The sequence below is a fragment of the Erinaceus europaeus genome, chromosome 19 (genome assembly GCF_950295315.1).
Source record: "Erinaceus europaeus chromosome 19, mEriEur2.1, whole genome shotgun sequence".
NCBI classification, from domain to species: Eukaryota; Metazoa; Chordata; class Mammalia; order Eulipotyphla; family Erinaceidae; genus Erinaceus; species Erinaceus europaeus.
In genome coordinates this window covers 592,656-617,623 of record NC_080180.1, presented here as the reverse complement: position 1 = coordinate 617,623, position 24,968 = coordinate 592,656, and the positions used below count along the sequence as shown (strand labels likewise).

The window sequence follows — 24,968 nt, the reverse complement described above, 5'->3', positions numbered from 1 at the left end:
CAGGGCCGGGCGGTGGCGCACCTGGTTGAGCGCACGTGTTACGGTGCACAAGGACCCAGGTTCAAGCCCCCGGTCCCCACCTGCAGGGGAAAAGCTTGACAAGTGGTGAAGCGGGGCTGCAGGGGTCTCTCACCCTCCTTTTCCTCTGGATTGCTGTCTCTATCGATCAATCAATCAATAAAGATGATAATTTCTAAACAGTGTGTCTCAGTGACAGACTCCACCCAGGAAGCCCGACTTGTTCAGACTCGGTCTTGGTGTTCAAGGGCTGAGGTGAACCGGCACGTTTACAGAGGCCCCTCTACGGTGAGGACCCGCTGAGGGAGCAGCTCCGACGGAAGGGAAGAGGGAAGGCGGGAGTGTCTGCGGAGCCTCCTGAGGGCCCGGCTTCGAGCCGCCACGGCACTGAAGGACGCCTGGGGCTCGGTGCAGGCTCTACGGATCCGCTGCTCCTGGAGGCCATTCGTCCTGTTCTACCGGACAGGACAGAGAGAACTTGAAGAGGAGGGGAGAGAGGGGGAGAGACAGACACCTACAGGCCTGCTCCCACGCCCATCAAGTGTCGCTACCGCAGACGGGGAGCGGGGGCTCCCACCGGGTCCGTGAGCGGGTCCTTGCGCTTCACACTGCACGCGCTTAGCCAGGTGTGCCTCCTGGAGTCTCCCTAAACAGACAGCGCAAAGGGGAGAGAGGAAGGCAAGTCCCTGGGAGCCACCCGGGCAGGTGGTCGGGGGGCAGGCCGGGCGTCCGCGGGGGGGGGGGGGGCATGGCGGCAGGGCAGGGCAGGGCTGGGCAGAGGGAAGGAGACCCTCCTGCCGCCTCATGACACTGCCCAGCACGGGGACCTGCCACAAGGACTCGTGCGGCCAAGCCTCCCACGCCGGCTCCTCCGGCGCCGGCCGTGTCACCACAGGGCCCTGGGGTCCTCGCGCCGGCTTAGGCCTGATGTTTCCGTGTCCCCTTGCCGACTCCCACCCCAGCCGACAACCTGGCCTCCCCACAGCTTCTCAGCTGGACTCCGTCTACAAGCGAGCTCACGTGGGGTTTGTCTACGCACACGTCTGTTCCCTTGCCATGTTTTCAAGGCCCACCAGGGCTGCAGAGTCCCCCTTTTTCCTAGCTGCATGCTATTCCTTTCCGTTCGCCCTCCACAGGCACTGAGCCGCCTCGTGCCCGCAGCACCGCGGTGCACCGTCTTCAGACACGCAGAGCTGGGTCTGTCGGCTCGAGCGGCAGTTTCTCTTTTTATTCTTTGGCGGAAGCTTGAGTCCGGAGCAGCTGTACTACGGCCCGAGAGAGAGGTGCCCGGTCTGAGGCGGCGACTTAGAGGGAAGGCTCGGCAGGGGTGGAGGATTTGTCCTGGTAGGTGGAGTACTGTGCGCTGGCCGCCGTCTCCCTACGAGGCAAGGCACAGAGACGCTGTCAGAGAGGCCCGGCGGAAGCCCCCTGCAGACAGACCCCCACGAGGAGCAGGGCTCTCTGGAGCCCCCTCTGCCCCCGACCCCGTCCTCAGCCTCCTCCACTTGTTTCCTCCAGACCCAGAGACGGAGCGGGCGCAGGCCAGGCGCCGGGCAGACGCGCCCTCCTGTGTGCTCAGGGCCCTGGGGAGGCTGCGCACAGACGCCCGCCCGCCTGTGGCCTGTTTCTCGCCTGGCTCTGCACGGGGTCTCGCCGCCCTCACGGACAGGGACCCTCGGCTCCCGAGTCCCATTGCAGCCCAGCGCCGCCCGTCCAGAGGTACCGCATGGCCAAGGGCCGCCCAGGGCCCGTCCGCGGGCCCAGAGCACGGCCTACTTGTGTCTGTCTGCGGGAGGTCTGCGGTGTGGCCTCCGGCCCAGGAGATCAGCAAGAGCCCCCTGCGACCCCCCTGCGCGTCCCCTGCGAGCAGTCACTGCTCCCCACCCCCCAGGAGCCTTGAGCCGGGGCTGAGGGGGACGAGACACAGAGGAGGCCGGGTGCGGCAAGCTGGAGCTCAGCGGACACGAGAAAGGAGGACAGAGAGGGCGCCAGAGCGGAGACCTGGGTCTGGCGCAGGGCACCAGAGCGGGGTGGGGTTGATGAGGAAAGGCTCCTGAGTCGGGCGAGCGTTTGGCAGACACCCGTCGCCAGGAGACGAGAAATGGTACCTGAGCGTGAACCAGGGCGCTGTGGCCCATCAGCCCCTGAAGAAAATGTATTTTTACAAAAGAGAATCGACGTACCTTTCTCTAAGCAGGCACCTGGTGAGTGATGGTGGAGGGCCTTAAAGGAGAAAATGGAACCGGATTCCTGCATACACCCGGCCTTCCTCTCTGCTCAGTGTCTACACCGGGGAGCGGGCAGGCTGACGCCCCTCCGGCCGGCTCTGCCCAGAGCCCCACCGCTGCCTCCTCTGGGATCAGAGATCACTGCCAGGAGCACGGCCGGCCCTCCCAGAAAGCTCTCCCGGGCCCGCTGACACCGGGTGACGCCCCAGGTAGGGGCTGGGCCAGCACCCCTCCCGGCTCAGAGAAGGGGGCTCCCTGCACCCACGCAGGGGCCGGGCTGCAGGCTACTCCAAAGCCCAGAGAATGCTTTTTTCAGAATGCAAGTTTTGGGGGGATGTGTTTTACGGAGAAGATCTTTCTACACAAACTTCTGGACAGGTAAGAAGGGGGGGGGGTCCCCACTAGGTGTTTTCTGCTCACACTATTCTTCTATATAGGCGATTTCAGAGAAAATCAAGGCAAGATCTGGGGTTCAAATCAAGACACTGTGAGCATTCAAGCCGAGGCCTGTGACACCCAAACAAGATGACGCGCCACACGGAGAGCAGATGCCAGAGCCACAGACACGACCGGGAAACAGCAGAGAATCAGAGCTGTCGAGGAGCTCCTGGTCTCCTTCCTGGACTGACCCTAAGTCTTTCATCCCGTCGCCAGTCATTTCACCAGATTACAGGTGGACGTTGCCAACCCCTGCTCTCCCTAGAAGACACCAGGATGCTCTCTCCGATCCCATGAAAATAAAACTGACCGAGACGCCTCACAGACCCTACACCCAGGGGACTTTCTGCTGACCCACATGCTTGTATTATTATATAGACTTACTTTATTTGAAGGAGAGAGACAGAGACAGAGAGACACACAGAGAGAAACACCAGAGCCCTGCTCAACTCTGGCTGATGGTGGTGCTGGGATTGAACCCGGGGCCTCAGAGCCTCAGGCAGGAGAGTGCATCTCCTTGGCCCTTACAATGCTGGTTTTAAAACCTGTGAACTTGTAGGGAAAAAACAACCCTCTATGAAAGACAAACTCGAGTCTTTGAATGGATTAACACCCAAGCTCTGCAGATTAATGGGACCCCCCTCTCCCCACCCAGTGGGTGCTGGGAAGACCCCCTCGGGGCACAGCTGTGAGGGGGATCTCGGCCACCTCTCCAGTCTGGGGGTGGGGTCAGCCCCTCAGAACCCCTCACCCGACAGACATCCCCCCACAGCCAGAGAGCTGAGGCAGCACCTAGTCACAGTAACAATGAGAGAGGTGGAAACGGTTTAGAAATGGAGATAATTTTACTAGAAACAGCATGCTGGACATGTTGCAGAGAGCGCTAAGGGACAGCGGTGCCACACAGGGCTAGTGACGAGACAAGGGCGAGGGAAGACACAGGCGTCCTTTACCCTTCCTTCCTCTTCTGGAGATACTTGTACAAGAAGGCGCCTCCGATCGCAACGGCAGAAACTGAAACAGGAAACGGCACGTCAGTCATACAACCGGCTGTGGAGACGCAGACCCAGGAGAGACGGGCGCTGGCCATGTCGGGAGCAGGGCCGTGCCGAGACATGTAGGCTCCTGAGCGTCGGAACCCGGGGCCTGCCCACCATGTAAAAGGCTGACAGAAGGCAGAGTCCCTGCCTCCTTCAGAAACGTGGCGGGCGGCATAGCGCAGCGGGTTCAGCGCAGGTGGCGCGAAGCGCAAGGATCGGCGGCGTAAGGATCCCGGTTCGAGCCCCCGGCTCCCCACCTGCAGGGGAGTCGCTTCCCAGGCGGTGAAGCAGGTCTGCAGGTGTCTGTCTTTCTCTCCCCCTCTCTGTCTTCCCCTCCTCTCTCCATTTCTCTCTGTCCTATCCAGCAACAACAACAAAAACAATAATAATAACTACAACAATAAAATGACAAAAGGGGGGGAAGCAAATAAAAAAAAAAAAAAGCAAGTGCCCAGAGCGCACAAAGCAAGGGCTCACGGGGTGAACCAGGGCTCCCAGCTCAGGGTGGGTGCTCGCGCAGCCTCCCCAGCAGTGGGGACCGCGGGGACCGCGGAGTGAAGCACCTCCCCGGTCAGGTCTGGTGCGCTAAGATACTCACGCGAGGCCAGGACGATCACGGCAATGAGTCCTCCACCTGAGGGAGAGAACGGCTCTGAGGACGTGGACGGCCATGGGCGGCACATTCTCCAAGGTGACCTCGTGGGAGCCCTCCTATCTGTGACCTGCCAGCTGGGGCCTCGGGTCACTGTGATCTCAGAGCCCTCTGGGCAGACCAGTGGGCCGCCCTTCCCCAGATACACCCCCTGAGGCGTGCGGGAACCTCCATGCCAGCTCGTGGCATGAAGGTGACCAGCTCGATGGGATTTTCTAGGTTGGGAAAAAGCGTTTTTAATGCACGACTCCAACTTCATTCATTATTATTCTATCGTCTGGTGGTTTTATGGGAGACTCTACATTGTCCTCTAAAAGTAGGTCTGTGGGCTAAATAAGGTTCATCCATCCACAGAGGCCTCCACAGGTCACTCATGAACACCAAGCCGGCCCCTACTCCGGCCCTTCTACCCCACCCATCTACCATGGCCCACTGCTATGATTCCAGAGTGTCAGTGAAAATGAAAAAAAAAAATGACCAAAAACTACACACAGAACTTAGTATGCATTGCTGAACACGGACAACAACCAGAGAAGCCCTGCTGATAACGGTCTTGGGCCTGGGCTATGGTGCAGCAGAGAAATCCTTGGACTCTCAAGCATGAGGTCCCGGGTTCAAGACCTGGCATCCCATCTGCCAGGGTAATGGCCTGGTTCTCTCCCCCCCCCCCTTATCAAAAACAAATCAATCTTTTAAAAATCTCCTCCTGTAAGATCATCCGCTTCCAAACTGCAACTGCAACTCCGTGCATGGCTTTTGCAAAGTCAGAGTATGATGACCCTTCAGGTCTGACTCCGCTCTCATGTTTCCTTCCTGGGCTGCCGCTGCTCTGGGCACGGTGACAGCGCCGGCAGCCCAGGGAGCACAGCACCGCGGGCACCGGTCACACCCCACCCTCGACCGCTCCCCCTCAGAGACGTCAGGGGGCTTTTCTCCTCGTCCCGGAGGAGCCTCGCTGGAGACGCTGAGCCGGCAGCGGCAGCCCCCGCCCTTCACGCCGGCCCCAGGCTGGGGGGTCTGCAAGCAGAAAGCTGGGCTCGCATGCTGTAGGCCAGTTATTGTCCCCAGAGCCTGCTCTGCTCTGCTCTGCTGATGGTGGCACTGGGGATTGAACCTGGGACCCCTGATGCCTCAGGCACAAATGGCTTTTTGCAGAGCCCCTGTGCTGTCTCCCCCGCCCTTCGTGCTGCAGGTAATCAACAGTAAATCAATACCTAGACCCTCAGGACCCTTAGGCGGTGGTTGGCCACTAGGCCCGGGAACTCCTAGAAGACAGAAAGAAAAATACTGTGAATAAGTGGGAAAAATACAAGATGAAGAAAAACAAAAGTTTCATGTTTACATGCACGTTTCAGCGTTTCAAAGAACCAAACTAATTTCATTTTTCTTACATCAACAGTACTGACATGTCATTAAAGGCAGCCCAGTGGGAACTTCCGTGCCCATGTCCCTAAGTGCCACAGCAAGTCTGTCCCTGCACACTGTCAGCGCGAGTCTGTGCTCATGGCTCCTCCAGGCAACAGAGAGGAGGGTGTAAGGCGGTGCTAGGGTGACGGCGGCAGGGGAAAGGCCCCACAGGACCATGTGTCACAAGTCCAGGCTGACACCTCGATCTGTGGGGAGGACAGAGTTTTCCTCCTGGGGTCAGAACAGAACAGGCTCGAGGGTAGGAAACAGCTAGCGGGCTATTCAGTCATTGACTGTTTACTACTAGCTGAGAATCAGCTGAAATTCTCAAAACAGCTGAGGGACACCAGTGAAGGCAACAAAATACTGGAAATCTGTCTGGATACTGAATTACACACACGGCAGGGGTGAGACACACTAACAGGCCACACAGACAGAACACTCCCCAAAGGCTCTCCGCACATCGCGGCCCTTGAGCAGAGAACAAGGGACCCAGTGCTGGCGTGAGAGGAGGCCGGGCTCACACTGCGGAGGACGCGCTGGGCGGTCAGTCACGGGGCCCAAAAGGGCCCTTCTCACCCGTGCGGAGAAGGCCGCTCCTCCAGCAAATGGTGCCGGGGCAGCAGAGGGGGTGGGGGTGGGGGTGGGGGGCCCGGTTCCCCGAGTCACAGAGCTCCTCCGGGACCCCGAGTCCACGCAGAGCCGTCAGCCCAGCCGGGGACATGGTGGCTCACATCCATGTGGCCAGTGAGAGGGGGGAGTCTGCACCACCAGCCCCAGACACGGGGAGGGGGCGGCAGCAGACACTCCGGTTCAATGCGAAACTATGGGGGCCTCGGAGCTGGGCTCGCAGTCATGAGGACTTGAGCTCGGTCAGTGACACCTCAGGGCCAGCATGATGCCTGGCCCTGTCTCCCTCTGAGAAATTAACCCTGAAAAGTGTGACCTGGCCTCAAGTACTGGTGCAAAGCAAGACTCAGCCCTAACTGACACTCGGTGGAGGGGCGTGGGATGAGGTGTAAAGCCTTGGATTGTTTGAAATCTTAGATGATCATATTCACTTGCTGTTTTTGTAATGAAATGCCACAAAAGGTTATTGGCATCAAATACTACAGCAGAAAAATATTCAAAGATTGGAAACAACAAATATTTTAAACATCTGGGAATGTGTTTACTTAACACTATGAGGGCTTTAATTTAACTAGAACTCTCAGACATTCACAAGAAAAGTATTTGGGGCAGGTGGTGGTGCACCTGGTGCCTGCACTGCTCCCAGTGGCTACTTGTCCCATTTTATTGGGTAGGCTAGAGAGAAACCGAGAGAGAGAGAGAGAGAGAGAGAGAGAGAGGGGCCTATAGCCCTGCTTGGCCGCTGGTGAGGCTTCCCCCTGCAGGTGGGGAGTGGGGATCCCGGCCTTCATATCACAGGGTGCCCCACTGCCCGGCCAGCCCGGTGTCCGTGTTGTGCTGCGTCTGCTGCAGCCTGTGGCCAGCTGTGGGCCACCTCAGAGCAGAGCTCATCTCCTGACGCAGACGCCGCAGCGTGGCCTAACTTGTGCTCCCGACTGTGCCGCTGTTTCCACAGCTGCTCGACCTCACCCTGAGGCTTCACGGGTTGTTGTGTGCTATGAACACTCTTTCGGGGACAGACTACTGTGCTCCTGCTCCTTCATTAGAAGGAGAAAAAACACAGGAGAAAAAACACATTTTAATGTCTAAATAAGAACATGATACTTTAAGAGACAAATGCAAAGAGGACAGGAATAAACGCAGACCAAAAAATAATTCAATCTCACTGATAAAGAAATATTACTGGGCTCCTGCAGCGGTGCAGCTGGTTGAACACACGTCACAAGTGCACAAGGACCTGGGTTCAAGTCCCTGGTCCCCATCTGCAGGGAGAAAGCTTCCTGCGTGGTGAAGCAGGGCTGTGGGTGTCTCTGCCTCTCTCCCCACCTCCACCTCCCCTCTCATTGCTCCCTGTCTCTATCCAATAGCAAGTAAATAAAAGGAAGAGACACCAGTTAGCACATGCCACACACTTACACCCATCACCAGTAGAGTTCTTAGCTATATAAGGAAGAAAAAGGGCTACTGAACCTGGAGGAAGAGTTGCAGGAGGAGTAGGCCTCGGCCCTGGAAAACAAACACCAGTCAATTTCCAATATTAATCAATTCAAAATTACACACACAGGGATGTGGGCAGTGGCACAGCAGGTTAAGCGCACATGACAGAAAGCACACAGACCGGCATCAGGATCCCGATTCGAGCCCCCGGCCCCCCACCCGCAGGGGAGTCGTTTCACAGGTGGTGAAGCAGGTCTGCAGGTGTCTGTCTTTCTCTCCCCCTTTGTCTTCCCGTCCTCTCTCCATTCTCTGTCCTATCCAATAACAATGACAATAAACAACAAGGGTAACAAAGAGAAAAAATAAAGTTTTAAAAAGTTACACACGCAATTTAGGGTTTCATATTTTAGAAGATCAGCTGTGTCTCCAAGTACACGTGCTTTCTGAGCTCCGCTAGCCTATACTTGGAAACAGAATCTGAACACGTCTTGACTAACACATGAATGTACGAAACATTCACGGCTCTGTTTCTAATGGGAATTTAGAGAATAACCGTTAAGTTAGAAAAACACGACAAACGGCATAAGCGGGACAGCAGACGGCACCACTGCACGTCAGCACAACCTTTTAACCTGTTTTCAGCACTTTGTTTTCTTGTCTCCAGAGCTCTCACCGGGTTTGGTGCCTGCACTCTGAGCCCACCGCTCCTGCCGGCTATTTCTAGTTCTCCCTTCTGTTCCCCTTGTTGTCTGAGTGCTAGCTACTAGCCCTTCTACTTGACTCGGTATTCCGTAGACTATTCCAACACTAGCGTACACAGACGCGCTTGTGGCCACGTGGGGCGACGTGTGAGCCTGTGTTGTTCTTGTGATGGAGGGTTCCTGTGTTGTTCTTGTGATGGAGGGTCCAAGGGCAGCCTTGCTCGGGGGCGGGGGCCGCAGCCGAGAAACCAGCAGCATCTGCCCTGAGGAGCACGTGCTCACAGTGTCGCAATCAGAGTCTCGTCGCTCACGAGATGCCCAGCTCAGCCCTGTCCAGGGGACTGTCACGGCACAGACACAGACAGACACACAGACATATGCCCCCCATGGGACCACAGAGGCAGCGAGCAAATACCACCGGGCCAGAGGACAGACACCACGGAGGCTCCATGACTGCGTCCGTCCCCAGGGCCCAGCTGCTGCCACCCTCACGGCTCCATCTGAGCTCGGAGGCCGCGCAGAGTCCAGGCCCAGGCCCAGGAGCTGAGAGCCGCTCAGCTGCCACGTCAGGCGGGCACTCCTCTCAGCTCCCTGAAGCACTGGGCGGGCGGGACGGGCACACAGCGTGGGGTGGGGACGGGTGCGCCTGGGCCAGCACCCTGACAAGCGACAGGGAGCCCCAGACATGGGGGCATGGCAGAGGCAGGGCAGGGGCCCTGGAACATGGCCTGGCTCAGTCCCTCTCAGGCTCCCTGTGCTCACTGGCTGCAGCTGCAACCAGAGGGTCCCAGAGAGCACAGGCCTGGTCAGGGGGACCCACCCCCTGGCCTGCAACTAACCTGCCAAGAGCCCCTGCAAGACCCCCACTAACCTCCTCAGAGAGGACTCAGAAGGTCTCAGGGCCAGAGAAAGCAGTTTCTGTCATCTAGCAGAAACCGAGGGGGGTGGGAGGAGTGCACGCGCACACTGCCTGGCTGGGGACTGGGGAGCGGAATCAGAGTGATTCTCAGGACAGCAGACCCCCCAGTCTAGCCCCCGTGTACAGAGCACTAATGGCTACAGGTCAGGAGAAGAGCTTGGGGCCTGATGCAGCCTGGAGGGGTGTCAACAGCCTCGGTGCAAAGAAACAAAGAGAAAGCTGAGGACGGGAAGCACCCTGTCCACCAGCGGCCACAGCCCCCAACACCTGACTGTGAAGAGGCACAGGAGTGACCCTGGACTGGACACCTGCGGGAGCTGAGGGCAGCCCCTGCTCCCCTGGACCTGTACACACACAAAGCCTGTCACCTGTCTGTCTGTCTGTCTGTCTGCGGTAGGTGGCGGGCGGTTTCCCAGCACTAAGTGTGACAGCTGCAACCGCCAACCTGTCCCTCCCCCCACTGAAGGTGCCTGCCGCCTGCCCACCGTGGGCGTGCAGGTCTGGGGCCAGCCCCCCAGTGGAAGGAGTCTTGTTAACAGTAACTGGGAGGCTGCTGAACCCAGACCCCAGACCCCAGACCCCAGAACCGGAGTCTGTGAGGAGGAATCGAGGAGGCAGGGCGGTGGAGACACACAGGGAGCTGGGCCGGCCCCTCGCCAGGACTGCGAACCACAAAGGAATACTGAACCTGGAGGGACTGGAGGTGGCTCAGTGCTGGTAGCATCGGGCACTGGAAAGAGAGCAAGGGAGACGGCAGTGAGAAGGCGGCCGCTGCCCCTCCACACTTCGCGCATGGGCTCCCGCCACTCTGAGGTGCACGGCGCCCGAGGAGGAGCTCAGAGCTCACAGCTCACAGCCGTACGGCCTGAGTAAGAGGCTGAGAGGCCGTGCAGATGCGGGAGCGCATCCCGGCGGAGGCCCCGGGATTCTGTGTGGGGCGAACACCGTAACCCAGACCGGAGCGGCTCCCAGGAGCCAGCAGACCCTCTGTACCTTTGATGCAGGTGGGCAAAGGTGGCTGCCAGGTGCTGTCGGCCCCGCACAACACGGTGCTGTTGCCGCTGAGGTAAAAGCCATCGTAGCACGCAAACTGCACGGTGGCCTCGTAGTAGAACTTCTTCCCGATGGCCCTCGTGGGTCTGCCGTTGTCAACCACGGGGTACGGGCACTTGACCACTGAGGGCGGAGAGATGGCAGGGTCAGTGGGAGTCGGGACAACCACCAGACCTCGTCTCAGAGAGCGCGGGCAGGAGAGGACACGCGTCCACGTCAAGGCCACTGGGCGTGCTCCCGGCCCTGTGCCACCACCCCATGGGAGGCCCACAGCCCGCTCAGGGCCACCCACCACCGCCTTGGTCTCTGGGTTACGTCCACCCGTGAGGGGGGCATGTGTGGGGGCCTCCCTGCTACAGGCACCTCCGTCGTCACCTGTGACCCTCGCCACTTCTCACGTGGGTCTGGGGACGCTTCTTTCTCAGCATCCGGTCTTTTCAGGAAATTGGGTTGAATGTTTTGAGGGGTCTGAGCCTGGTCAGTGCTCTGGTCATTCTGCTTTCTCCCCAGTGAAGGGACCGGCACCACTTTCCATTATAACACTGGTAATCTCCATTCCCTTTTCATTTATTTGTATGTTTTTGGATCTACACCGGTCACTGATGTATCCAGTGCCTCCAAATATGGAAAACTAGCTTGAGGTTCTGTCTGCTACTGTTTTTAAGGAGCTCTTTTTAATCTCACTGGGTGAAAACTTGGTTTTTCCTGATTTCACTACTTCATGTGTCACACAAACCCAGCTGAGTCAGCATGAAGGCTCAACCAGCCAGGAGCCAGAGACCAGAGGGGCTGCGGGAACTAAAGACAGTCACCTGGAGAGGGAGACGGAGAAGGGAGGGAGAGAGGGAGAGAGGGAGAGGGAGAGGGAGAGGGAGAAGGCAAGGGGAGGGGACAAGACAGGCCAGCCCAGCAGAGGGGACAGATGGCAGGGCAGGTCACCCTCCTGGGACACAGGGCAGGGCGTTGACCTTCTGGTACCCAGAGGCCACTCCTAACCACAGACCCGGATTCCACTCCGGGGAGGGAGAGTGGAAGCAGCCGCGGTTTCCCGCTGGTGACTGGGGGCTTCTCACTCCACAGCTCCTCTCGACGGGGAGGTGATGTCCTGCTTTTAATTTCCGAGCAACGGTTTCCCTCCAGCCCACCCAGTCTGAGAAGTTGTCTGGCTGTGTGTTGTTTTCGCTGCAACCCACAAAGTCTGCTAGTTTCCTATGTTATGTTTCGATTCTTGTAAGTCAAATGCTTCTAATTTCACCTATGGCAGACATCCTCTCTGCAGAAGCACCGAGTTAGAAGTGTCCTGCTAAGTGGCATCTGGGAGCATCTCTGCTTCGTTTTCTTCACCGATGCAGATACTCTGCGTGAGTCAGTTCTCTACGACTTGCTCAAATGAAGCCCCGCACGGCTTCCAGCCTCCCTGAGCGTGGCCAGGTGTCCAGGAGCAGAGCCGACCCTTGCCGGCACCCACTGGGCCTTCCCCACATTCAGAGCCCTCAGTTGCCCTGCCGTCTCCAGCCTTAGACCAGGTCCTGCTGGGGACTTGCCGGGGGGCGGCACACGTAGTGCAGGGGGTTACTCTATCTGCAGCCACCGGATCTCAGACCTCCACGTTTACGCAGACTTTCTAGAGCTGTTTTACCATGAGCGTCCCGACTCTTCCAGGGAAAAGAACTGAGACTGTCACACAGGTGCACAGTCTGCAACGTGAGGGAACCGCGATCTGGGACACGCATGCCGGGCGGGGGAGGCTGCGCCGAGCCAACAGCTCTTCTAGGAAACGCGCCTGACCAAAGGGAGAAGCGGCAGGGAGGTGACAGGGCAGCTCCACGGGCCTCACACTTGAGACCGGAGGGGGGCCAGGCTCAACCCACGGACACATCACCAGCAGGAAGAGAGGAGTACTCAGTTCTAACACAATGACTTCAAAGTGACTTGGAAATCAGGAGGTCGGGTGGAGGGGGCGCAAGGCCTGTCTGTGGACAGCTAGTTCCACAGATGTCAAGGAGGTGGGGGTGCGAGACCACCAGCTCTGCACTGGGCTAGCTGCTTCCCTCTGGGGGGAGCCAGGGGGTCACCCACCTTTGCACTCGGGAGGCTCAGCGCTCCACTTGCCGCCTGCTGAGCATATGAGCTGCCTCTGCCCGACCAGGGAGTAGGGGTCTGGGCCGTTGGACGGGTCACAGCTGTATGTCACCACCTCACTGTACTCGAAAGTGTCCTTGTGACTGTTGGTGAACCTGCCGTTGGGAATCTGCGCGGGCTTCGCACACTCGACCTCTTCCGGGGGGAGAGACGGACAAGACAGGAAAAGAAAAGGGAGTCTGACATTGTCACAGGGATCGAGTGCAAGTCCTGGGTTCGAGCCCAGTCCCCACCTCACCGAGAGCACTCTGGAGCTGAGGATCTGCCCCCCGGCCCTGAACTCCTGTGTCTTTGGTCCGGAGACTGAGGCCCCCGTGACAACACAGCACAGAACTCTGACCTCCCTCTAGAACTCACAGAGGTGTCACTGCTACGAGCTGGTTGTGAATCTAACGTCCCAGGACGTCTCCTAGGAGACTCACTTCCCTGACGTCCAGCAATCCAGACCAGCGTGGACTTGAAGAACTAACTCCTCTGCAGGACAGCCAGTGTCCTGAGCTCCGTGAGCTCCGTCTGCAGTTGTGCTCAGCTCTGCCCTTACATCAGACAGACTGTGGACGCACAGCAGACACAGCCGCAGAGACTCAGCCTGTGACAGGGGCTAGTTCCAGTGACACCCAGTATCCAGCCCTTCACCCGAGTAGCCAGGGGCCTGCAGCTCTGCGCTCCCGCCCACGCAGCTAAGCGCCCAGAGGCCACAGCTGCTGACAGGACAGGCGACCTCCTGAGGGCGGCAGCACAGGCTGGCTCCTACCAGCCAGGCCGGCCACAGGGCCAGGCTACCTGTGTGTCCACGCGTGGGACTCGCGGGTCTTAAATGAACAGGCAGCGAGTCCTAGGACTCCTCCGCTTTCAGCCCAGCAGAATGGAAACCCCCAGAGCGGGGCGCTCCGGCCTCTGACAGGTGAACGTGCTCAGCGGCCGTGGCTCGAACAGCCCGAGACAAGGGGACAAGTCACCTACTGATGCAATTCGGGACAGTATCGCTCCAGGCCACGTCGTTTCCAGCAAGTTCACAATACAGAATCTTTGTTCCAATCGTGTGGAAACTAAACCAGGAGAGAAAACAGAACAAGGGTTCAGCGGTTGACAAGACGCCTGTGTCTCCGGGACCCAGCTCGGGGGAGGCTGAGGAAACCCGCCAGCTCCCGAGAGGGTGAGGAGCGTCTGCACTGCACAGCCCCGGCAGCAGCAGAGTCTGGGCGCCCGGACCCCCGGCGGCCCCGCACACTTGCCTGCGGCCTCTGCTCAGGGGGGACCAGGCCCCACCCAGCACCCGCCTGGGTCCCGTCCCAGCCCCACGAGCTCCCGTCTGAGCCTGGGCAGGCCCCGGCTCTCCCTCCTCCTCCTTCTGGGCAGACGGGGCGGCCCGCCCCCAGGAGAGCCTGGGACGGTGGGGCTGCTGCTGCCCAGCTCAGAGCGTCCGCCGGGGGGCTCAGGAGCACGGCTCCGGGAAGGCGCCAATGCTCAGGGTCTCCCAGCTCTCCCTGCCCTCCCGGACGCTGCTGCCGGACCCCGAGTCCTCTCTGGGCTCCCCTCCCTCTCCTCTCAGGCCGCCTCTCTGCACAGCTGCCTCTCCAGCAGGTGACGACTCCTTAGGCGATGGTCCCTGCCCGCAATCCCGCAGTGTCTCCAGGTGCCCGCAGGGTCGCCGTCTCTCTCCTGCTGGAGTAGCCCAGAACTCTACCCCAACGAGCCCCAAACAGGCTGTGCAAACACTCAAAGGGACACACACACCGCTATGTTCCCAGCTGCACTGTCACAAAACTAAGAACCAGAAGCAGCCGACATGCCCGCCCACATGCCACGCTCCATGGAACACTCCTCGGCAGAAACAAAAAAGCACAGAAAGATCGGATCGTGTCCTCTGGGACAAAGAGGGGGAACTGGAGGCCAGGAGGCTTAGTGAGCTCAGTAAAGAGACGAAAGACAACTACGGGCTGGTTTCCATCTTGTGCACCCAGAGAGCTGAGACACATGAACTTGTAAAGAAGAGCAAACGCCAACACTGTCTTTAGACCTCGTGAGAACCGCGGAGAGAGTTTTTTAGAACGCGGGGACCCTTGGTGGTGGATGTGGTATGGAGCTGCACTGCATGCTGTAACCTTACAACCCTGTAAAGCGCTCCCAAGCACAGATCATTTCAGGCCTGAAAACTAATATAAAAGTCTGTGAGCTGGAGGAAGTTGGAAAATGCTGTGTGAAGCGAGCAGAGATATAGTTCCGGAGAAAGATAAAGATCCTGTACTTTAAAACTACAACTACGGTGTGAAGAAGTGTAGCAGAGAGATTCTCGCCGTTCTAAGCAAACAGAAGGTGTCGGCTGCAGACAGTAAGTCCACTGGGCAATTTGAAGACACACTAACAGGAGCACGTGTGGTGACGGGGTTTCCTTCTGGGCTAGGAGAGCATTTCCAGCTACACGAGAACCATTCAACACGTGTGCACCTGTGTAGTGTATATGGAGCATGGGACACGTGGCACACGTGTGATATGCAAGAGAGCCGACTAACCTGTGTGGCGGCGTGTGTAACGCACACAGGAAGCGTTCAACCTGTGGGACATGTGTGAGCACCATGCCCAGAAAGCGCGAGGAGCTGGCATCTCGCTGACCAGCGGCTACGCAGGACAGAGCTCAGCTCTCAGCTAAGCACCCCCTCTGCCATGGGGGAGCCTCTGGTCTCGGAGACGCGTCCCCAGAGTAAGAAAGCCCAGCCCACCGCCACCTCCACGACAGTTCAGTGGAGGAAGCTGACTGCGACCTGAGCTCCGACCTGAGCTCTGGAGGGACGGGTCCTGCGGCCTCCTGCCTCTTCTCACAGCAGAGTGGAAGAGGGAGGAGCGGCTCACAGACAGAGGCATCAAAATGGAGCAAGAGCTTCGCTCGAGTCCCACTCTTCCCTGAGGGAGACCCTGCAGAGGAAGACATCACTCTGCCAACAGGCAGGGTGCAGAGTCTGCCTGATGGAGAGCTGCGCGGCACCCCAGCCCACACTCCAGGGCGGCCGGTGTCCTGTCCGCCAGGGCAAGTCCTGATGCCGGTGAAGCCCTCGCCTCCTCCCGCCAGGCCTCCCTCCTGACTCAGGACCCGGCTGAGTCGCCCGAGATCCCGGCCAGTGTGACAGTGGCCTAAGCAGGTCTGCGGGCCTGGATACGGCTTGGCTTCCAGAGGCTCACGGCCCAGGGTCCCGCCTGCATCTCCCCGCACCCGCCCACGACGGCCCCAAGGCTGAGCGCGCGCCCTGCCCTCTAGATCACATCCCACCCAGCCGCAGCTCGACGCGGAGGCTCTCCGCACACTTTGTGCCGTTTAAGCTTCACCTTCCGTGAGCAGGAGGCTCTCAGGTGGACCCCACGTCTGCCCTCCCCTCCCGGGAGCAGCTCACCCCTCGTCGCAGGACACGTGCGCCTGGGACCCGAACTCGGCGGATCCGTTGACGTAGTCCACCCTCCCGTTGCTGGGGTCTGCCAGAGTGGGACATTTTTTCCCTGTAAGAGAATTCCAGAGTCACGCTGGGCACCCAGCTGGTGCAGGGCATCAGAAGGCCCCGGCTCTCTGGACCGCGTGGCCGCGTCGGGCTCACAGACACACTCGCCAGGAGACACTCCGCAGAGCTGCGTCAGCGTCTAGGGAAGGCAGGCGGCCGAGGACCAGACGCACAGAGAAAACCCAGCAAAGCGTGCGCCGTCTGTGAAAACATCCAGCGAAGGGCTGGGGAGACGGCGTCCCGCTTCTGCAGGGGGACCCTCCCTCCTGAGGCTGCCAAGGCCCAGGTTCGATCCCCACACCGCCGTCAGCCAGAGCTGAGCAGGGCTCTGGTTAAAAAGCCATCTACAACGATAGAGAGCAAGGCCGTCACTCACGCGTGCAGGCCTCCTGGAGGGGCGTCCACGTGTTGTCGTTCTGACAGACCACATGGGTGGGGGGCATGCCGGGGACAGACTTGTAGCCGGGGCGACACGTGTAGTCCACTCTGTCTCCGGGCGCGTACGTGGGCTTAGCGCTCCCACTGATCATCATGCTCTGGGACCGAGGAGGGTCATCGCAGGCCTCTGCAGAGGAGAGAGAGGAAGGGCAGTGCTCTCCCTGTCCAAGGCCGGGGAGGTGGCCAGAGAGAATGACCGCGGCGAGATGCCCGGTGACCGTCCCCGTCGGGGTGGGGGTGCGGGGCCTGGGAAGGGGGTGCAGGACGGGCCTCGTGTGTCCAGAAACATCCCCTTCAGTCTGGGTGAGTCGGGTCGGGTGCTCACTCAGTCGTGAAGAGACAGGTCAGCGCGGTCAGCCTTCAACACAGAGGCCGCACGTTCCTGCCGTCCCTTCCCTTCCAACAGTCCCGACCTCGCCAGGTCGCCTGCAGCGGACACTGCGCACGCACGCGGCTCTTACCGAGGAGACACACAAGACTGACCCAGCCTCAGTCTTCTCTCAGAAGCAGGTGTCCGGAGGCCAGAAGCACAGGCATTCCCGCCTCCTGCTCTCTGCAGCAGGCTCAGGAAGCGCCAGGAATAGGGGCCTTCAAGTAGCCGAGTGGACACCCGTGTCCGGGGCACCAGCGCCCAGCTGAGCACCGCACGGCCCCTCGCGCACTGCCAACAGGCAGGGCTTTCTGTAAGCCTCTCTGGACAGCCCCCATGGACAGGGCTGCTCTTGGTACCCTTCCCCGGACAACTGGACCCTCTAGTCTCAGTGGAGCACAGGCACCAGGCTGCCCACAGGCCTGCCCCCCAGTGAGCCCAGGGCCTCCCTGCTGGCCATCTCCTCTGGGACCTGGGGGAGGAGTCCTCTCCCCACCAGGGGCCAGTCCCCCAGGCCCCCACTCCTGACCAGGTCTGTCCGTCAGTCTCCTGAGCAGAGACAGTGGCTGTGGAGGGGTCTGTGGAGGAGGGGGGCTGAACCCGAGGCGTCCCAGCTCTGTCCCTCCTAGGTCTGGGTCCATCTGAGACACCGGTCTGCTGAGCTGGGGACCTGGCGCCAGCCTCTCCTGCCCAGAGAGTCCCCGGCCCCAGGCTGCCCCCCGCCCCCCACGTCACCTACGTCCTGTCCTCAGACACTTGCCCAGTGAGTCCCCGGTCCCCAGGCTGCCCCCCACCCCCCACATCACCTACGTCCTGTCCTCAGACACCTGCCCAGTGAGTCCCTGGCCCCCAGGCTGCCCCCCACGTCACCTACGTCCTGTCCTCAGACACCTGCCCAGTGAGTCCCCAGCCCCCAGACTGCCCCCCACCCCCCATTTCACCTATGTCCTGTCCTCACACACCTGCCCAGTGAGTCCCCAGACCCCAGGTGCCCTCTGCCCCCCACGTCTCCTACGTCCTGTCCTCAGACAGCTGCTCCAGCATCTCGTCACCCGTGAGATGCTGACCCCGACGTCTGTGTCCCTCGTCACAGCACAAAGCAGGACAAAGGCAGGAAACAGAAGCAGACGTCCTTCCGGGCAGTGAGCTAGGAGAGGACTAACTGGAGCAGAAGCTTCTTCTCTGCCTTCATTGAAGGCCCCGGCTGGTTGCCGGCCTCTCCCAGGCAGGGGCAGCGCAGACGTGGGCTGCAGACACAGGACTGCTCATTACGGTGTCAACAAGGCAGCGGTAATACCCGGGGCCTGGGGGCCCAGAGGAGCACAGCCGCGCCACACCTGCAGGGGGAGGGGTCTGGCAGTGAGGCAGCTGCTGGTGTCTCTCTCTCTCTCCCCCTGTCCTATCAGCTTCCGTCTCTACCAAGAGAAGAAAGATAAAACACTGGAACGTAGGAGTCCTCACAGTGGCAGGTGCCCTGGCAACAGCCTTGGCGGCAACAGGAATGAATGGAGGGTGGCCGCTGGTGTTTCTCACAGACGCTCTGTGAGGGTCTTACCCGGCCTCCAACATATTGGCAGGAGGGGCCTAATCCCCACACACACCTGACATATGGAACACAGTAAGTGGAGAGACTCAACTAATGGCCACCCGCTGTCTGTCCTCTGGAAACCCCAGGAGGCCAGAGTTCTCCGGGGCACGGCTCTCACACAAGTCCTGCAAAGGAGCTAGGAGGCTCCCACACACACACTCTCTCTCTAATCTTTATTTATTTTTAAATATTTATTCCCTTTTGTTGCCCTCGTTTTATTGTTGTAGTTATTATTGATGTCGTCGTTGTTGGCTAGGACAGAGAGAAATGGAGAGAGGAGGGGAAGACAGAGAGGGGGAGAGAAAGACAGACACCTGCAGACCTGCTTCACCGCCTGTGAAGCGACTCCCCTGCAGGTGGGGAGCCGGGGGCTCGAACTGGGATCCTTATGGCCGGTCCTTGTGCTTTGTGGCAGCCTGGTTGAGCGCACACATCAGTGTTCAAGGACCCAGGTTCAAGCCCCTGGGGAAGGCTTCACGAGCAGTGAAACAGGGCTGCAAGTGTCTCTCTGTAGCAGGTCTAGTTCTGGCCTGTACTGAAATTCCAGCAGGATCCCCTCGCCTGGACTGCGGCAGGAGCGCCAGGAAGGCCTGCCCAGCCCTCCCCCTCCTGTCACTTCTCCCCTGCTGCCCTGGGCACCTGTCTCTTGACAGGCTAAGGGATGTCTGTCACCACGGAGACAGCCTCTCCACCCCCAGCTGCTTGCACCACGCTCCCTGCCTGGCTCCCTCTGCCGGGCCAGAGACCCCGGCTCCCCCAGCTCCACCTCTGCCATCCATCTTCCCTCCTTCTGGGTATCTACCTCTCGAGACGAAAGCAGGAATGTTCAGGCTGCGACTTGGCGGCCTCCCCACTGCCCGTGCGACCTGGAGCTCCCTCCCCCCTCAGGAGCTGGCACCCCACACTGCTCCCCTGGGACCTGCCCCAGAGAAATGGTAGCTGCAGATGGCTGCAAGCCAGGCCTCATCTGCTGTTTCTCCAAAAGCCCAGCAGAGGGGCCGGGCGGTAGTGACACTGCAGGAAGCACCAGGGTCCCCACCTGCAGGAGGGTCACTTCCACCTTTCTCCCTATCTCCCCCTCCTCTCTTAATTCCTCTCTGCTCTAGCCAATAAATTCAGGAAAATATGGCCTTTGGGAGCAGAGGATTCGTTGATCTCGAACCCAGGAAACCCAGTGATGCCCCTAGAAGCAAATAAAAAGTCCTAGCCGAGGGCCGCTATCTCCCTTTACCGGAACCTGTTTCTCTACTCCGCCTTTGCCTGCAGGGCGAAGCCAGGGCCTGGCAGTCCTTTTTCCCCTTTTGTCTGTCCTCTTTTATTGGCTAACACACAGAGGAACTGAGAGGGAGGGAAGCAGGGAGAGAGACAACTCCAGGCCTGCACCACATCTTGTGAAGCTCCCCCTAGTGAAGCAGGTGGGGAGCTGGAGTTCGAACCCAGGACCCTGCACTCAGTGCCACGTTTTAGCAAAGATTCTGATCTCTCACTTCAGTCAGCTCACGGTTACTTCACCACACGCCACTCTCGGGGGAGGGGTCTTGGGGACGGCTCCACTGGCAGAACACGGGCCGTGAAGCCCACACACCCGACCTGATGTCAGGGGGCACCGTGGCACCAGGGGGAGCTCTGGGCACGGTGCGTAGCTAGCGCCAGCCCCCATCTCTGTCAGAATCAGCTCGGAGAGGCAGGATCTGCCGTGTGCCAAGCCCCAGCAGCCGGCAGACGAGCAAAGCACAGCGAAACTCTTGTTAGCGGCCCCACCAGAGCACGTCCGACCGGCTCATGGCGGGAGCAGTGGCCCCGCAGCTTGGTGAAGCAGCCCCAGGAATCCTCCACTTGAGCGCGGGAAGTCCCGGGCGCCGGGCCTACAGGCTTATCACTGGGTTAGCATCTGCACGGCGAGGCCACAGCTCCCGGCGGCCGCTTTTTCTTCCTGTTTTTCTTTTATTTGGCAGGACGAAGAGAAATTAAGGGGGAGCGGCGGTGGCGCAGCGGGTTAAGCACAGGTGGCGCAAAGCGCAGGGACCGGCGTGAGGATCCCAGTTCGAGCCCCCGGCTCCTCACCTGCAGGGGAGTCGCTTCACAGGCGGTGAAGCAGGTCTGCAGGTGTCTGTCTTTCTCTCCCCCTCTGTCTTTCCCTCCCCTCTCCATTTCTCTGTCCTATCCAACATCATCAAGTGGCAACAATAACAAGGGCAACAAAATGGGAAAAATGGCCTCCAGGAGCAGTGAATTTGTAGTGCAGGCACCGAGCCCCAGTGATGACCCTGGAGGCAAAAAAAAGAGAGAGAGAGAGAGAGGAACAGAGAGGGGGAAGCACCCACAGCCCTGCTTCACCAAAACTGAAGCTTCTCCCCTGCAGGTGGGGGGTGGGGGCTTGAACCCGGGTCCCTGCGCAGGGCAACATATGCACCCTAGGCACCTGCCCCGACCTCGGGTGTCAACACAGCGGTGGGCGCAGACGCCCTGGGAACCTAGCACTGCACAGAGTCGGGGGAAGAAAGGCTCCAAGGCCAGGGACACGCTTGGCGGTGGCTCGCGGCTGCCTGGTGTTCTCCTTTACACTGGACAGACAGGGGGACAGAGAGCATGGACACTGGACAGACAGGGGGACAGGGAGCATGGACACTGGACAGACAAGGGGCACAGGAGGGAAGGACACTGGACAGATGGGCACAGGAGGGAAGGACACTGGACAGACAGGGGGACAGAGAGCATGGACACTGGAGAGACAGGGGGACAGGGAGGATGGACACTGGACAGACAAGGGGACAGGAGGGAAGGACACTGGACAGACAGGGGGACAGGGAGCATGGACACTGGACAGACAGGGAGACAGGAGGGAAGGACACTGGACAGATGGGGACAGGAGGGAAGGACACTGGACAGACAGGGGCACAGGGAGCATGGACACTGGACAGACAGAGGCACAGGAGGGAAGGACACTGGACAGAGGGACAGGGAGCATGGACACCGGACAGACAGGGAGACAGGAGGGAAGGACACCGGACAGACAGGGAGACAGGAGGGAAGGACACTGGACAGACGGGGGACAGGGAGCATGGACACTGGACAGACAGGGGGACAGGAGGGAAGGATACTGGACAGATGGGCACAGGAGGGAAGGACACTGGACAGACAGGGGCACAGGGAGCATGGACACCGGGCAGACAGGGAGACAGGAGGGAAGGACATTGGACAGACGGGGGACGGGGGCGGACACTAGACAGACAGGGGCACAGGGAGGGAAGGACACGGGACAGACGGGGGACAGGGAGGGTGGACACTGGACATACAAGAGGATAGGGCGGGAAAGACACTGGACAGACAGGGAAACAGGGACGACAGACAGACGGAGGGACAGGGAGGGGCCGACGAGGCTGCCCAGCGCAAGGAGAAGCCGCGGCCGGCTGAAGAGGGCGCTGCCGACTGGCACCTGGCACCACCCCGCACCCGCCCGGCGCGGCCCCGCCCAGCCCCGACACCAAAACAAGCGCGGGGCGACGCCGCGGGGTCCTCGGGGCCCCTTCTCCCCGCCTGCGGCCGACCCCTGACCCTCGCGGCCGACCCCTGACCCTCGCGGCCGACCCCTGACCCTCGCGGCCGACCCCTGACCCTCGCGGCCGACTTCCGACCCCCGCGGCCGACCCCTGACCCTCGCGGCCGAATTCCGACCCTCGCGGCCGACCGTCGAATCCCCCCGCACCTGCGAGGCTGGGCAGCAGCAGCAGCAGCAGCAGCGCCAGCACGGCCGCCAGGGCGCGGGCGGGACGCAGGGAGCGGCGGGGCATGGCGAACGCAGCGGGATCGGGGCGCGGACCCCGCGGGCGCGACGGCGGCGGGCGCACTAGTACCGCGGCTGGGAGGGGCGGAGCCGCGCCTCAGCCAATGGGCGGCGACCTGGGGGTGGACGTCACAAGCCCGCGCCGCCGGCGCATCGGCCACGCCCCCCGCGCGCCGTAAGTCTGCGGCCAGCAGTGCGGCGGCCGGAAGGGCGCGGAGGAAGTCTCGGCCGACCTGGGCCTTTCCTGTGGGAGCCGCGCGGGCCCTGCGGCGCCACCTGCATCCCCTCGGGGGACCCGGGCCCCGGGCGGGCGAGGCCGTGCCCGCAGGAAGGTGCAGCCAGGCGGAAAGGGAAGCCGCGCCCGCCGGGAGGTGCGGTCACGCCCACCGGAAGGTGGCGCCACGCCCACCGGAAGGTGGTGCCACGCCCACCGGAAGTGCAGCCCGGGGGAAGCCGCGCCCACCGGCAGGCTGGGCTGGGGGCTGCGGCACGGCCGCCCCGCGGGCTCCGGCTCCCCGAGTCGCGCCAGGCCCAGGTCTGCGCGTCCGCCCCGTGTCCGCCGGTCTGTCCGCGGGTGTCCGCTGGCTCCGGACTGGGCGGCTGCGGGGTCCGGGCTCGGGCTCTGCTTCCCCGACTCGCGGCGCTTGGAGCCGGTGCGGCGGGCGCGGAGCCGCACGGCCGCCACGCGGGGATCGGCCCGGCCGGGCAGGGCTCTGCCGGTAGACACGAGCGGCTCTGGGAAGCCGGGAGCTGCAGGCCGGGTCTGCGGTGCCAGCGCGGACGGAGACGCCTCTCGGGAGCCTGACTGTCGGTCGCCTGCAGCGCCCCGGCCCGCCCGACCTTGCTCGGTGGTGCCGCCCGTTCCCCCTGGTGCCCCCGGGCCGGGCCGGGTAGCCTGGAGCGGGCCCGCCGCTCCCCGGACTGTCCCTGCGGGGTCGCGCCCCGCAGCCCCGCACCTGCCACGTGCTCCCACCGCGACGGTGGCGGCGAGGGTCCCGCGAGGGAGGGGGGGCCGGGATGTGGGCCGTGCAGGGTCTGTCCTGGGTGGGAGGGCAGCCTCCCGACACCGGGGCACAGGCTTCAGCTGGCTCCTCCGCTCCTCCTCCCTGCGTCGTGCCCGCGGGCAGGGGCCTGCTCGGCCCAGGGGACCTCAGCCAGACCGCAAGTTCCTCTTGGCATTGAGGGCGGGCGGGCGGGCGGGCAGGAAGCACCGGGGCCAGTGATCTGACAGGTTCTGCAAGGTGCCTTTCCTTTGCCTGCTCAATACTGAGATACTTCCTTTTTATTTTTTTTATTTTTTTGCCTCCAGGGTTATTGCTGGGCCCAGTGCCTGCACCACAGGTCCACTGCTCCTGGAGGCCATTTCTTTCCTTTTTTTTTTTTTTTTAATTTAAAAAGGGAGACATTAACAGAACTGTAGGGTAGGAGGGGTACAACTCCACACAATTCCCACCGCCCGATCTCCATATCCCACCCCCTCCCGTGATAGCTTTCCCACTCTCTATCCCTCTGGGAGCATGGACCCAGGGTCACTGTGGGTTGCAGAAGGTGGAAGGTCTGGCTTCTGTAATTGCTTCCCCACTGAACATGGGCGTTGACTGGTCAGTCCATACTCCCATTTCTGCCTCTCTCTTTCCCTAGTAGGGTGGGTCTCTGGGGAAGCAGAGCTCCAGGACACATTGGTGGGGTCTTCAGTCCAGGGAAGTCTGGCTGGCATCCTGGTGGCATCTGGAACCTGGTGGCTGAAAAGAGAGTTAACATACGAAGCCAAACAAATTGTTGAACAATCATGGACCCAAAGCTTGGAATAGTGGAGAGGAAGTGTTAGGGGGGTACTCACTGCAAACTCTAGTGTACTTCTGCTTTCAGGTATATATTTTGCAGTAGTTTACGGATACGTGTGAACGTATGCGCTCTCTCAGGGGACCTGATCTGTATCTAGGTTTTGGGACTTTGTTAGAAAGTGAAGCACCTGAGATGGAATTAGAGAATACTATGAAAGGAAAGGTGTTGTTAAAATTTCGGAGGCTCTTGCCGGCCAGGCTGGCTTCACGGTGGTGAACAGAGACGCGGAGACAATGGCTGGGCTGGGAAGCTGTATTTCTTTAAGACAAACTAATCACCAAACAGAACTCTGCTGTCTCTTTGCGGCGGCGCAAGCACTCTCTCTCTTACTCTCGAACTCAGGAACCCAGGAACCCTGTCACTCGGGAACTCAGGAACCCAGGAACTCTGGCACTCTCGAACTCAGGAACCCTCTCCCGGGGTTCCTTTGGGGCGGGGCCAAGCAGGCCCGTGAAATTAGCAGGCCTGATCTAATTCTCTTGGCGGGGGGAGGGCTAGAACAAACCAATGTAAAGCATAGGACAATTCCCCCTTTTCTTTTTAACTAAATGACTATAGTATCAAGGGTGTGGAGTGAACAGAAACATATATAACCAAAACCAGCATGTTGCCAAGGGAAGGCCTGAGGGGGCCATATCTGAAAAAAAAAAACATTTCTTGCCTCTGGGGGGCTACTTGCCTCGACGGGCATTTGCATGGGGGCGGGGAACGGCCTAGGGTCCCACAGGCAGCTGGCTGCAACTTACTTACTATGAAACAAAACTTGTTATTAGCATATCTACTGCACGAT

The 24,968-nt window shown here is 60.3% G+C and overlaps 1 protein-coding gene across 2 annotated transcripts; it reads right to left on the bottom strand.

Annotated features, from left to right (window-relative positions):
• LOC103120662 (membrane cofactor protein-like) lies at positions 1–22,533 on the bottom strand. Of its 2 annotated transcripts, XM_060178366.1 has the most exons (12): positions 22,256–22,531; positions 16,530–16,718; positions 16,052–16,154; positions 13,629–13,714; positions 12,603–12,800; positions 10,464–10,646; positions 10,159–10,200; positions 7,884–7,919; positions 5,591–5,641; positions 4,323–4,358; positions 3,638–3,698; positions 1–1,396 (listed from the first exon to the last, which is right to left on the bottom strand). In XM_060178366.1, the coding sequence occupies exons 1-12, from the start codon at positions 22,338–22,340 to the stop codon at positions 1,324–1,326; spliced, it is 1,143 nt and encodes a 380-aa protein (XP_060034349.1). In that variant the 5' UTR covers positions 22,341–22,531; the 3' UTR covers positions 1–1,323. The 2 variants fall into 2 exon arrangements, with proteins under 2 accessions (XP_060034349.1, XP_060034350.1); XM_060178367.1 differs by lacking the exon at positions 10,159–10,200 and having other exon boundaries at positions 22,256–22,533.
• Between the last annotated feature and the right edge of the window lie 2,435 nt (positions 22,534–24,968).

Bases quoted from the DNA above. Each gene is read 5' to 3' on its own strand.
- LOC103120662 (XM_060178366.1), bottom strand. From the start codon at position 22,340: ATGCCCCGCCGCTCCCTGCGTCCCGCCCGCGCCCTGGCGGCCGTGCTG. The intron at 13,715-16,051 runs GTGAGCTGCTCC...CTCCTGGTTTAG, and splicing joins CACGTGTCCTGCGACGAGGG to TTTCCACACGATTGGAACAA. The intron at 10,647-12,602 runs GTGGGTGACCCC...CTCCGCCCTCAG, and splicing joins TGAGCCTCCCGAGTGCAAAG to TGGTCAAGTGCCCGTACCCC.